The sequence below is a fragment of the Quercus lobata genome, chromosome 8, assembly GCF_001633185.2.
Source record: "Quercus lobata isolate SW786 chromosome 8, ValleyOak3.0 Primary Assembly, whole genome shotgun sequence".
In the NCBI taxonomy this organism is placed as follows: domain Eukaryota; kingdom Viridiplantae; phylum Streptophyta; class Magnoliopsida; order Fagales; family Fagaceae; genus Quercus; species Quercus lobata.
In genome coordinates, this window is record NC_044911.1 from 46,701,720 (window position 1) to 46,714,302 (window position 12,583).

General features: G+C 39.8%; 1 protein-coding gene across 1 annotated transcript; it reads right to left on the bottom strand.

The window, feature by feature from the left end:
* Window positions 1-1,545, bottom strand: LOC115955088. Its single transcript, XM_031073138.1, has one exon. The coding sequence runs from the start codon at window positions 1,154-1,156 to the stop codon at window positions 203-205; it is 954 nt and encodes a 317-aa protein (XP_030928998.1). The 5' UTR covers window positions 1,157-1,545; the 3' UTR covers window positions 1-202.
* Window positions 1,546-12,583: the final 11,038 nt, after the last annotated feature.

The following is a 12,583-nucleotide window of genomic DNA, read 5'->3' on the forward strand; positions in this document are numbered from 1 at the left end:
TGGCATTCTACATTTTTATTTAGGGTTTAAATCTAATTACAAGTCGTATATATCCCCCTCAATTTTCACAAGATCCCCAAAAAAAGATATCATAAAATAAGAAAAAAGAAATACGTTTAATAATAGAATATTGACGTCTAGTATTTTGTATTATCTTGTATATCTTTGTCATACAAAATAAAAATTCCACAAGATAAAGTGATTAAGTTGAATCGATGACCCAATGTTGGCCATCGATTTTAATTTTGAAGCCATGAATTCGAGCAAACAGACTCACAGCCCTCCTAACACCTCGATCATCAGCTGCAGTAAAATAATCGTGCCCAAAAAGTACTCCACCGGGTCTTAAAAGCCGGTACGCCCGATTGATATCGGACCAAGCCGACATAAAATCATGACCTGCATCCACCTCGATCAAATCAGCGAACACGCCCAACTCACAAAACAAGTTGAGAGCCGACCCGGTTGAAAACGGCACGGGCAAAACCGAATCCGTGGCGTTTACGGATACCAAGTTCTGCATGAACTGGTACATGAGCAAAACGTCGCCGTTCAACATTTTAATGTCTTTGAACCGGTCCCGAAACCCGGGCCAGCCGCGAAAATCGTCGACGCAGAGGATCTGGGTTTGGAGGCCGAGTTGGCGAGTCAGCCCGGCCATGTGAACCGCCGACGCGCCTAGGAAAGTGCCGACTTCGATGATGGTTTTGGGCTTCACTTTCTGGATAAGGTGTTCGAAAACGGCGCCGTTTGAGCCCCACCCTTTGAGCCTCTGGGGACGGAGGAGGGAGCTGACGTGGACTGGCGGGAAGTTATCGAAAGGTGACGTGGCGTTGTAGACACGGTCGAGGATCGTTTGTCGGACGAGTTCGGAGGGGAGCGGGTTGGAACAGTGAGTGCTGACTCGGAAGTGGTCGAGTTGAGAAGGCAAGTTTGCGAGGTCTTGGATAGTAGGTGCGGTCGGAGTTGGAGTCGAGGTTGTCGGGAGTGACGTGGCATTCTTAAAAGGTGAGGAATTCGAGGATGATAGGCAACCCAAGGTGTACGATAGCAGGAGGAGGAGAAAGTAGGCGATGGGTTTTGCGAATTTTAAGGATATGAGTACAAGTCTTTTTTGTCGGTGCTGTAGTACTTGCTGATCTTCTTTCTGTTTCATTTTGTACTCTTCGAAAAAGTTTGGCTTTGAAAAACACAGACTAGACTATGAGTTTCAAGAGAAGAAGAAGAGGATGGTCTAGATCGAGAGAGAGTTTAGTCTCTAAAGTTTTCTGGCTTGTAGAGGATGAAGGAGGAGGGTGTGGTTGAGTTGGTTGCGTGTTTAATACTCGGTTGGAGAAATGAAAACGACTGGAAAAATGTTAGTCATGGGGATAGAAATCATAGAATTGAATATTGAAGCTCTCGTTTTATGTTGACATTATAAATTGGACTTGGTCTTTAAGACATTTCCTTGTGAATTTCTGTTGTTTTTTGCCACACAAAGGATGCCGTAAGGAAAGTTTTAATTACTTTCTGTATTTGGATGTGTGTTTTTTGAGGGTGGAATTTGAATATTTTGATAGTTGTACAATATATATATATATATATATATATATATATATATATTGGTGGGCTTACGTCTGCTCTATCTTATATTCTTCGATGTAATAGAATTATGAATGATATGGATATTTTATTATAAGGTATAAATCGGGGTGTTTAGATTGAGTTGTTATAGAATTTTAGGACCCGATTAATTAGAGATTTTTAGTATTAATGTTTAAGTGTTGTGAAAATACGTGTAAATTAAAAAGTGTTGTGGAAATACATATTTCAGTGTTTAAATAACTATACCAAACACCCGGCCCCTTAATCTTTTCGTGATTTTTTTTTTTCCATAGTACATGACAATTGAATTAGTCACTCTTCAATTTTTAACGAAGTATCGTCATGTGGAAGGTGAGCAACCAAATAATATTCTTACTAGTTGGAAATTACTTAAACTTATTAGGGATTTTTTTTAATTTTTTTATTGGGATTTCTAATTTCTTCCGTGTATAGCCAATTTTATTAAAATATATCAAGATGCTATTATAAATGTGTAACGGTGTAAATATGTTTAAGTTTAAGGGGGGTTTAGAATATAATAGGATATTATTGTAAATATGTAAGTGATAAAATATATTAAGATGTTATCATAAATGAATAGATTATGATTTTTGTAGAATACAATGTGCTATTAATGTGATTTTATAATTCTAGTCTACAACTACAAAAATTAGGTTCATTTGTATTTGTATTCTGGTTATGTAATGTATTATAATACTCGATTTAAAACATTAATATTACTATTTTCATGTATGTTCTAATAAGTATTATTGTTTATGTGAGGTATAGGAATTTAAATAAGGAAATCGTGTCACGTGTCATACCCATGGCCGAGGGGGTCATTATCATGTCGAGGAGGCCACACCCTTGGACAATAAGACCACATCAGTGGTACGTTACCAGATGAAGTCATACTATAGAGAAAGAGTTTCGGAGAAGGGGTTAACTCTGACGTCACTGAAGGGAGGGTGGATGCCACCAAATTTAATGCATCCTACCAAACCTCCTAATTGCATTCATGTGGAGAAGACCCTCGAACAGTGCTGTCTTAGCTGTTACAACTCACAAGGGGTTTGGGAAGGTGTCTGATAGGACAAGCACTCAAGTAGTAGCCTGAACGATCAACAAATGGAAGACCAAGATCATCTAAAGAGAGCTATATAATATAAGAGACCTCCCGGGGAGAAGGGATCGGAAAATCTGTAAAGAACACACTGCAGCAACAAAAACTAAAATTGTATCCAAGTCTAAAAGAACTATATTCAAGAATCATTCTCCTCGGACTTCGCTAAGGAAGGATTTCCTTACTTAGAACTTGTCTTTCTTTGCTTTCTTAATATATTTAACCCACTATGCGTGTTGCATGATCCATTGAAGCCCAGCTTTTAAGCCCACTCTCTACAAATTCATTGTGTTGGGCTTTTTGGGCCTGAATTCTTCTACCCTTTAGGCTCAAAAACCAAAATGCCGCCCTTACAGTTTACTAAAAAAAAAGAGTTACAAACTAGCTTAAATGAAGAGATAGCCATTTGAGACTCTCCACTTTCCCTCTTTTTACATCTTTTTGTTTTACTTATATATTTTGAACAAATTTAAAGGCTCGTATTTTGGCTTTTTTAGAGAGCCTTTTTTGTTGCCCAAGGACCCATTTAAAGGCTCGTACTTCTCCCTGGGTTTTTGGGGAAGATAAGGAGATGGACTAGATCCTCAATAACCTATTTATTTTTGTATTCCCCTTTCTCTGGCTTGTTTATTGGAATACTTTCAAGGGAAAAAAAAATCATGAATTGATCATTAATTTCTATTTGGAGAAATTACACTTTGCCCATATATGGCTTGCCTAAAAAAAAAAAAAACTTTACCTATCTGTGGTTTAAAAATTAACACTTTAGAGCATTCTCATCAAAGGTGGGATAAATGCTAAAAGCTATTTTTAGCAACAAAACCACTAAAAAAACCCCTACATCAATGGTGCTAAATTTTAAATTTTTTAGCACCTTGCTACAGTAAGATGTTATTACTAACACCCTGCTGTAGCAAGTTGCTTCTCATTTTTTATTATTTTTTATTCCCCTTCTCTCTCTCTCCCCTCAGATCTCAGTCTCTGCTCTCTCTCAAATTTCTCTCTGTCACTCTCTCCCTCTCAGCCCCCTCTCTCCTTCAAAACCCAACCCACATCTCTCTCTCAACCACTGTTTCTTCACTACACACTCTATCAAGTCACCACTACCATCAACCCAACCCACATATAGTGAGATTGCCGAATCTAGAAACCCAAATCTACCCATATCTCTCTCTCTGATTTTCGACGGTGGTTTGATCTTTGATTGGCTTTTGTTTTTGTTTTTGTTTTACCAATTGTTGTTAGTGATGCGGTTGTGGGTTTGGGTTTGAAATTTGGTTGTGATTATGGTGGTTGGGGGTTGAGGTTATGGGTGGTGGTGACAGTGGCTGTGGTTGTTATGGCTATGGTGGTAGTAGAGTGGGTTTTGTGCTTAGTGGGTTGGGGTGGTTGGTTTCTTTTTTTTTTTTCTTTTTTTTCGGTGGTGTTGGCTGTTGGTGGCTAGCAATGGGTGTATGGATGTGGGTTTTGCTGGGTTGAGAAGAAATAGGTGGGTTTGGTGGTTGGTGTGCCGTGGGTTGAGGCAGAGAGAGGATGAGAGGGAAAAGCAAGGGTTGTGCCATGGGTGGTGCTGTGGGTGGAGGCTGGTGGTTGGTTGTGCCATGGTTGGTGCTATGGGTTGTGTCGATGGTGGAGGCCGTTGGTTGTGTAGGTTTGTGGTGCCTATGGGTTTGTGGTGGCTTGGGTGGTGAGAATAAAAAATGATAAATAAATAATATTTTAGTGAAGTGGTAAAAAAAATAGAATTTTTGATGTTTAGTGTATTGTAAAGTGATGTGTTAAATGCTATAAAATTGGTTTTTTAGGTGTTAAAACTTAAATGTTAAAATTTTTAAAACTCTTGATGAGAATGCTCTTACCATCTGAGGTAAGCTCTATTTGTCTCATGCTACCCACCTATGTTATAAACATGAGTAAATTTATATTTTTACTACATTTTTATGTCTCTCTCTTATCAAAACATAAAAAACTAAAAAATTAAGAGAAAAGAAGATCTAAAAGCTAGGTTTTGTAAAAAATAAAACCTAGCTTTTGATTTAAAATAGAAAAGATTTTCCAATATGATCAATTGCTTCATTAAATAACATTATGATAATTGATGAAGTGCAAATTCATCAGTCAGAGACAGCAGATGGAACAGACCTTCAGCCCGGCTGATAGTGTCCTCAAAGTGGTCACCGGTGTGGTGCCTGCCACAAAGTCTCCGATGCCAAAGTCAATAAGAAGAATAATGCAATATCACAGAGCGAGAAATATATCTGAAGAAAAATATTCAAGTACCTTTTGTTGGTGATGTGAAAGCTTTATATATAGGTTCCCTTGGATTCTAACCGTTGTGGTTAATAATGGGATGTTAATACCCTTCTTGGTAACGCCTCCTGCTTAATATGGGGCCTTAATGTGCTTTCAACGGTCTGCATAGCTATTGTTGTAACCGTCTAAGGTGTTATTGGTGGCATTGAATGGGCCTAATTCCTTCGTCAGTGACGGAGGCACTTCTTTCAGTTCGTCCATGGGGGTGATTTCGTCTGTAATGTTATGTTCGTCTGTAGTTGATTTCGTCAGTCCCATCAATAAAGTCCACTTTATTATTCTCCATCACCACATATTTGGAAAACGATTTCCCCTTGCTGGAGATCAAGATATGAATAAACATTCAAAAATGTTTTTTGTGAAATTATGCCATCAGATGAAAGGGGCAGAATTTCGGAAGTCTTATTCCTAAGAAATTTTGCAATGATAACATATGAGGAGCATTTGGTCCAGCTGACTAGGGATGAATCCTTAAATTTTTCCTACGACAGAAAACATCCACCCCAAATTCAAAGAAATATCATAAACATAGCCCAAACAAGCATGTGGAACATGCTCCATTTCATGCCGCAATGAACACCCCTGTCTACTTGAGATAAAGGACTTGAGTTTGTTTTTACTTTTGTTATTATTGTTAATATTATTGAAAATCATATTAAGGAAGTAATCTGAAGTTGTTGATGGCATAAGAAGCATGAGAAAACTAGCTTTATTAGTTGATATCCAAGATATTTCAATCATTGATTTGTAAGACCAATCTCGGTCCTCTCCAGTACCACGTCGCGGCTCTATAGCATACGTGGTTATACAGCCAACATCAAGTTCCCCTGTTTACTAAGAGCATGGTGGCTTTGCAGCTTCCTGTTGTCCATTATCTGCACAGCTCTTGATACCCATTTCAGAGTTATAAACCATGGCAGACTTGGAGTATGAGATTAGGCAAACTTCCTTGGCACGCTTGCTTTTACATGCCTCTTGGTCATTTCAATCCTAGCTTTTAAACTCCCAAGCATGGGACAGTGAATTCCTTCAAAGGTTAGAGAAAAAAGATCTAAAAGTTAGGTTTTAATTTTTACAAAACCTAGTTTTTAAATTTTTTTTTCTCTTGATTTTTTAGTTTTTTATGTTTTCAGAGGAGGGAAACATAAAAGGGTAGCAAAAATACATATTTACCCATGTTTTTAACAAAAATGGATAACGGGAGACAAACGAAGCTTACTTCAGGTGAGTAAAGTGCCAATTTTCAAACTATAAGTTGGCAAATTATTTTTCGAACAAAGTACAAGTGAGCAAAGTGTAATTTTCACTTTCTATTTTCATGTTAGGCATAACCAAGGCCGACTCCACATTGAAGGTAGGGTGGTCACAAGACCTCCTTTACTTAGAATTTATTATTATTATTTATAAATTTTTTACCCTTAAAAAATTTGTGGCCACCCTAAATTTTTTTAGACCTAACGTAATTAAACTTTTTTTTTTGAGAGGATACATAATTAAACTTTGAACAAATTTTGACAACAAACTTGATTGTAGACTAATGCTACAACTTTACTTAATTTTTTTTTATATGAATTTTAATAAATCCATCATTGGATTACATTTTCTTATTATATCATCCATGTTTCAATAAGATCAAAGATCAATAGATATATTATTAATCAAATGTTTAAATTTCGAGTTTTTGTAATCTAAAATTATACATAAAAAATAAGTTTAAGAATCGAATAGTAAATAATATCTAACTGTCATGAAATTTGACGTATTTTAAAAATATAAAGAACATGCAATTCAATGGTTAGATTTTCAAAATATGTAGTTATGTTAATTTGTTTAGTGAGATTTGTAGTCTTAGGTTACAATTAAGTTTGTAATCAAACTTTGGGTCCCTAAACAATATCATACGAGGAATAGTCCCAGGCCCACTGAGCCTTGGGCCCAGGCCTTATAGTACAACGCATGATCCAATTCCTGTTGGACTTTTGATCTTGGGCTAAACGCATTTTAAGGCCCAAGCTAAGCCCAAGTACCATAATAAGTCCATCTTGTCTTGAACATATCAGAGGCAAGCTTTAGCCGATCAATTTTAACTTGATCGGGAATGTGCTTGCTCAAGACAGCCTGTGTTCTCGGCAACCTGGTATTGCCTTGGGGAATATCGCTACCGAGCAGTCTTTTGGATGTTGGAATTAGTTCCGATGCTATTACCACCATTCCTAACAGAGCATATTCTCGTTAGGAATAATTAGTTTGGACCCCACCCACACGAGTGAGATCAAAAAGTAATCATAATGTCTTCACCCATCTCAAGCTATAAATAAAAAAATGGAATGAGAAGAAGTGGTTGGCAATTCTGGATAGAAAATAGGGAGAGAGAAAACTAGTAAAACCAGGGGAGAGAGCAACATAGAGAGGAAAGTAAGGGTGTTCACTAGGGTTAAGGGAAGTCATAGTGTCACTTGGAGAGGAACTGCCCTTAGTAGGAAACACTATGTCCACTCTACAAGTAAGTTGTGAGCCCAACCTTAGGCCCGGTCCGTTAAGCAGAGGTTGGGCATGCACAATTGGCACCATCTGTAGGGATCTCCTACATAGCTGCGGTTCTGCTGAGATTCGTGCAGGCGAAATGTCCGAAATAAAATCTGGGAGTTATGCCGAAAGTGGCTGTGGGAGATCTTCTCGGGGATCCACTTGGCGGGAAAGAAGGCAGAAGAGGCGTGAGGACAGGGAGTACGGGCAAGAGGAAGAGTAATATGGCCATGGAGAAAGGTCGTTTCAAACACATCGGATACTATCAGGCGCTTCAGGGCATAAGCGTTTTGAATGCTTGAGTAGGTTGGTAAGGGATTTGGAATTGGAAGTAAGAGGTAGGTGTCGGAGAAGAGACCACGAAGAGCGTGTAGAGGGGTCAGCTAGTGGGGGAGGTGGCTATGTGGAGGGGTCCCATCAATCCGGTTCCCATCGACACCCTAACATTTATTTATAAATATGGTTAAAATATCAAATAAACAATTATTTTCTTGGACCTATAAATATGGTTAAAATAGATGTCCCATCACCATCCTAAGATGACTAATCGAACAAAATAAAATAAACGAAAATTAAAATTTAACTAGTGTTTTGTCACCACATTCTAGTGACCGTAGGCAAAACCAAATAAAGGGAAAGTAAATGACGGAAAAGAAAATTAATAATAATAGGGAAGTACGGCACGGTAAACGGTTTCTTCAGATTTGAGCAGCTGAGTCAACAAACTGAGATGGGGCGGCGTCCTCGGCAGGCTGTGCTGGCACATCCTCGATAGGTTGATCGGCGAGAAATAGTTGAGCTTGTACGTCCTTGGCAGGTTGGGTATCGAGCAGCGCAGCATTGAGGTTACTAGTGACCTTGAGATCAACTAACTCCACATGAGTGCCAATCTCGTGCACCAACTCCCTCATGCTGGGGGTACCCTCCTCGTCGGCGGCGCCTAGTTGACTCTGAATGAGAGGAGGATGTGACGGGAAAGGAATCTGCTCAGGATTCCTTAGTAGGGAATCGTCTGGCACTTCTATGGCTTGTAGGGCGGGCATCTATCTTTCCCCGAACCCATGTTGCTGAGCTTGATGGACAATGGGCTTCACGGAATTTTCAGTGTCTGCGAAGCCTTCATTGTACCGTTTCTCCTTCCAGGCTTCAAAGGGTCGCCTTGAGGTCGACAATAACATCAGCCTGTGCTAAGTTTAAGCTTTCTGCCTTCGCCAATTTAAGCTCCGTCCCCCCTAGCTTCACGTCCATCTTTGTTAGCTTTTTCTTTGCCAATATCCAGGCCTTCTCGGATGCCCGAGCCTTCTTCTTGGCAGCCTCAGCAGCCCTACTCATATCCTTCACAGTGGCGACGACAACATCTTTCAGAGCCTTCTCCCGTTCAACATCCTCGGCAGTCTCCTTTAACTGTTCATCAATGACATAAGCCAGCTGCACAGCCTGATAACACAACAACACAAGCATGAAAAGAAAGAAAGTACACGTGCATTTAAACAATGAAGAAAAGGTAGGATAATGTACTACCACTATGGTATGCCATTGCCACTAGTTAGCCAATGATCCATCAGTCAAGCCCGAAAAGAAGTGCACGTCCTCAACTAGGAGGAGACCCTGTGCCAAGCTTTGGGCGACTCACCCCCCTTCGCCTTGCGCCTAGGTTCTTACACTAGCTGTCACTAGAAGGGGCTCACTACGAAGCCAGAAGGGGCTTACTACCAAGCCTAAAGGTGGTCTGCCAGCCCAACTCTGGCTAGGAGGAGGACGCCACATTGGAACCAGCCTGGGCAACTGGCCGAGCGTCACCAATAGGCTCTCAGATCACGACCCCACCAGACACCCAGAGAGCTGGTGTTCTCGAGGGAGCATCACTCGAGACTCTGGTTGTTATTCGGAAGTACGTTACCTTTTTCAGGAATGGCCAAGAGGAGGGGGGAGTTAGGGCGCCAGGCAAGAAGCGTTCAAGGGTCAGCGTTTGCTTTGACACCATTTCTTCTTCACCTTGATCAGTTTCTACTTCGGATGAATTTACGAACTCGGCTGCTACTTGCCTGGTTGGCTGAACTAGGGTTTGAGGCCTACCAACAGGTCTGTGGACAGTGCAGTTTTGGGAGATGAGATTCGCTATGTCATCCCTCACAAGCACTAGTGACTTTGCCCTCACTATCCAAGGACCGAAGTCCCAAGCTTCACCTATGGTAAAACTGGGGGGAAGGAAATTAGGATGTCGTATGTCAATGTACGATAGTAAGGGGTTATCCATTAACAAGGCTTGTCCAAAAGGCTACCACGTGGAGTAAACCGAATTGCAGCCAAGTATAAGATGGGATGCACAGAGCTGCCCGTCAGAATTCACAAATATCTTTGACCAGAGCACGAAATTTAGGTCTCTCACATGCACAACTCTGATGTCCGATTTGAACTTCTTACCTTCTGCATCAAAACAAGACGAAATAGGTTAATATTTGTTTCAACAAAAATAAGGACATGCAAACTACTGAAAGCAGCACAGTTAAATATATAGGGTATCGACCAACATCACGTGGCGAAGTTGGGCAAGTGAGCTTGCCGACGAGCTAGTTGTCGCTCACCCGAATGTACTCTCCCACCGAGTTTTTCTTAGAGTCGGGAAGGGCACAATATGAGTCGTACCTGTACATCCCTAACCTTAAGGTAGTAGTCAGATTTAATGTTACCGCACAAACTGTACATAAAGTTTATGTCGTGGTGGTCTAATTGTAACCCATATATTTTGTTTAAGCGACTGACATAACTCACTACTCGGTAAAAATTAGGGGGAAGTTGGTCGGGACATAAGCCATAGAACCTAAGGGTACTAAGTATAAGGGATCTACGGGAAACCTAACCCTTCCTTCCAAAATGGTCATCAGAGGAAAAAACACTACATGAGGGCATCGTTGAAGAGCGATGTCACCCTCATGGCAGTAAGCTATATCTCCATCACCGAGAATATTGTAAGCCACCCTAAAACTAGGCAGAGTTGCTTAAGTGTCAAGAAGGTGTGAATAACTCATTCCTAATACTAGAGAGAGGAAAAGAAATTGAAGAAAAGAAAGAGGAAAAGAAGAAAACTTACTGGGGCTCTAGAAGGTAGTACTCTTGGTTGGAAGATCTATACACAGGTGGAGTATGCTCGGCAAAGAGCAATTTGAAGGAGTGGGGAAGCAAAAAGTAATCTAAAGAAGCAAAATGAACTATTTATAGGGTGGAAGCCCTTAATGGAATGGGGAGGAGGGAAAACCTTTCTGAATTCTTTTTATGACGCCCACACGCGTAGCCTCGGTTCATGAACCATCAGGTTATGATTGCGGTTAGACATGACAGCCTGGCATAACGCTCCATTTGAGAGGGCATTAATGGCCATCTTGTCTGTTTAATAACTGACGAATGAGCTCCTCGAGGACTCTCTTGCGCCAGTTAGATTGTCCTTGATACGTTCTTGGAAGCCGGACACGAATCAAGGGGGGGGAAGGCTATTGTACAGGGAATGGTCCCAAGCCCACTGACCCTTGGGCCCAAGCCTTATAGTATAATGCATGATCCCATTCCCGTCAAACCTTTGGTCTTGGGCCGAACGCACTTTAAGGCCCAACTGAGCCCAAGTACCATAATGAGTCCATCTTGTCTTGAACATATTAGAGGCAAGCCCTAGTTGATAAATTTTAACTTGATCGGAAATGTGCTTGCTCAGGACAGCCTGTGTTCTCGGCAGCCTGGTATTACCTTGGGGAATATCATTGCCAAGCAATCTTTTGGAGGCTGGAACCAGTTCCAATGCCATTACCACCGTTCCTAACAGAGCATATTCTCGTCAGGAATAATTAGTTTGGACCTCACCCGCATGAGTGAGATCAGAAAGTAATCATAACGCCTCCATCCACCTCAAGCTATAAATAAGATAATAGAATGAGAAGAAGTGGTTGGCAATTCTGGAGAGAAAATAGGGAGAGAGAGAGAGAACTAGTAAAACCAGGGGAGAGAGCAACATAGAGAGGAAAATAAGTGTGTTCACTGGGGTTAAGGGAAGTCATAGTGTCACTTGGAGAGGAATTGCCCTTAATAGGAAACACTAGGCCCACTCTACAAGTAAGTTGTGAGCCCGACCCTAGGCCCGATCCGTTAAGCAGAGGTTGGGTACACACAAATATATTAGGCAATTTCAAACAAAAATGAAAATTCCAAGAAAAATTTAAAGAAATGTAGTTTGCTGCATTGATAATAATGCTACCATATAACAATTTCAAAGTAAGAAAACTCATAGAAAGAAATTGTAAGACTTTATGTAATCGCATTTTTTTTTTTTTGCGGTCAATATATGATATTATCTTTTTATTTGATTTTGTATAATTTAAGTTCATAATAACCACTTTAGAAAAAATTCCTAGTCATTACAAGGCATTAGAGCATTCACATTAGTCTTCATAAATATTTAGTTAAAGTAATTCAAAAAACTATATTTTTACTAGTTTAGCTGTCTATTATTTTTATACACATACATCAGCCTCAATACTTTTATCAATATTGAAATTTAATGTAGCGAGAATAGAGGCTCACTATATGTAGAGATGAGACTATCCTCTTTAAAAACTTTAGTTCATTTAGAGAGACTGATGCACACTTGTTTTAGTTGAGTTTAGATAAATTTTTACTGAAATATTAAATTAATAAGACTGATGTGAATGCTCTTACAACGCTAATTTGAAGAGTCGGCAATCCTCCTTATTATTGACATGATGTTTTGGTTAAGTTTAGATAAATTTTTACTAAAATATTAAATTGATAAGACTAATGTGAATACTCTAACAACACTAATTTGAAGAGTCGGCAATCCTCCTTATTATTGACATGACATATTATAGGCTTTAGTGTTAGGTCTACATCTTAGGACTGTTTCAAAAAAGGTCGTTAACATTTAACAAGCAGAGCTAGCAGTTGGCGCATACTAAGCGCTAGCAGAAGAAACATTCGAGATCGTATTATGGCAGATAATAAGCCATATTCTCCCATAAATCTTATAAT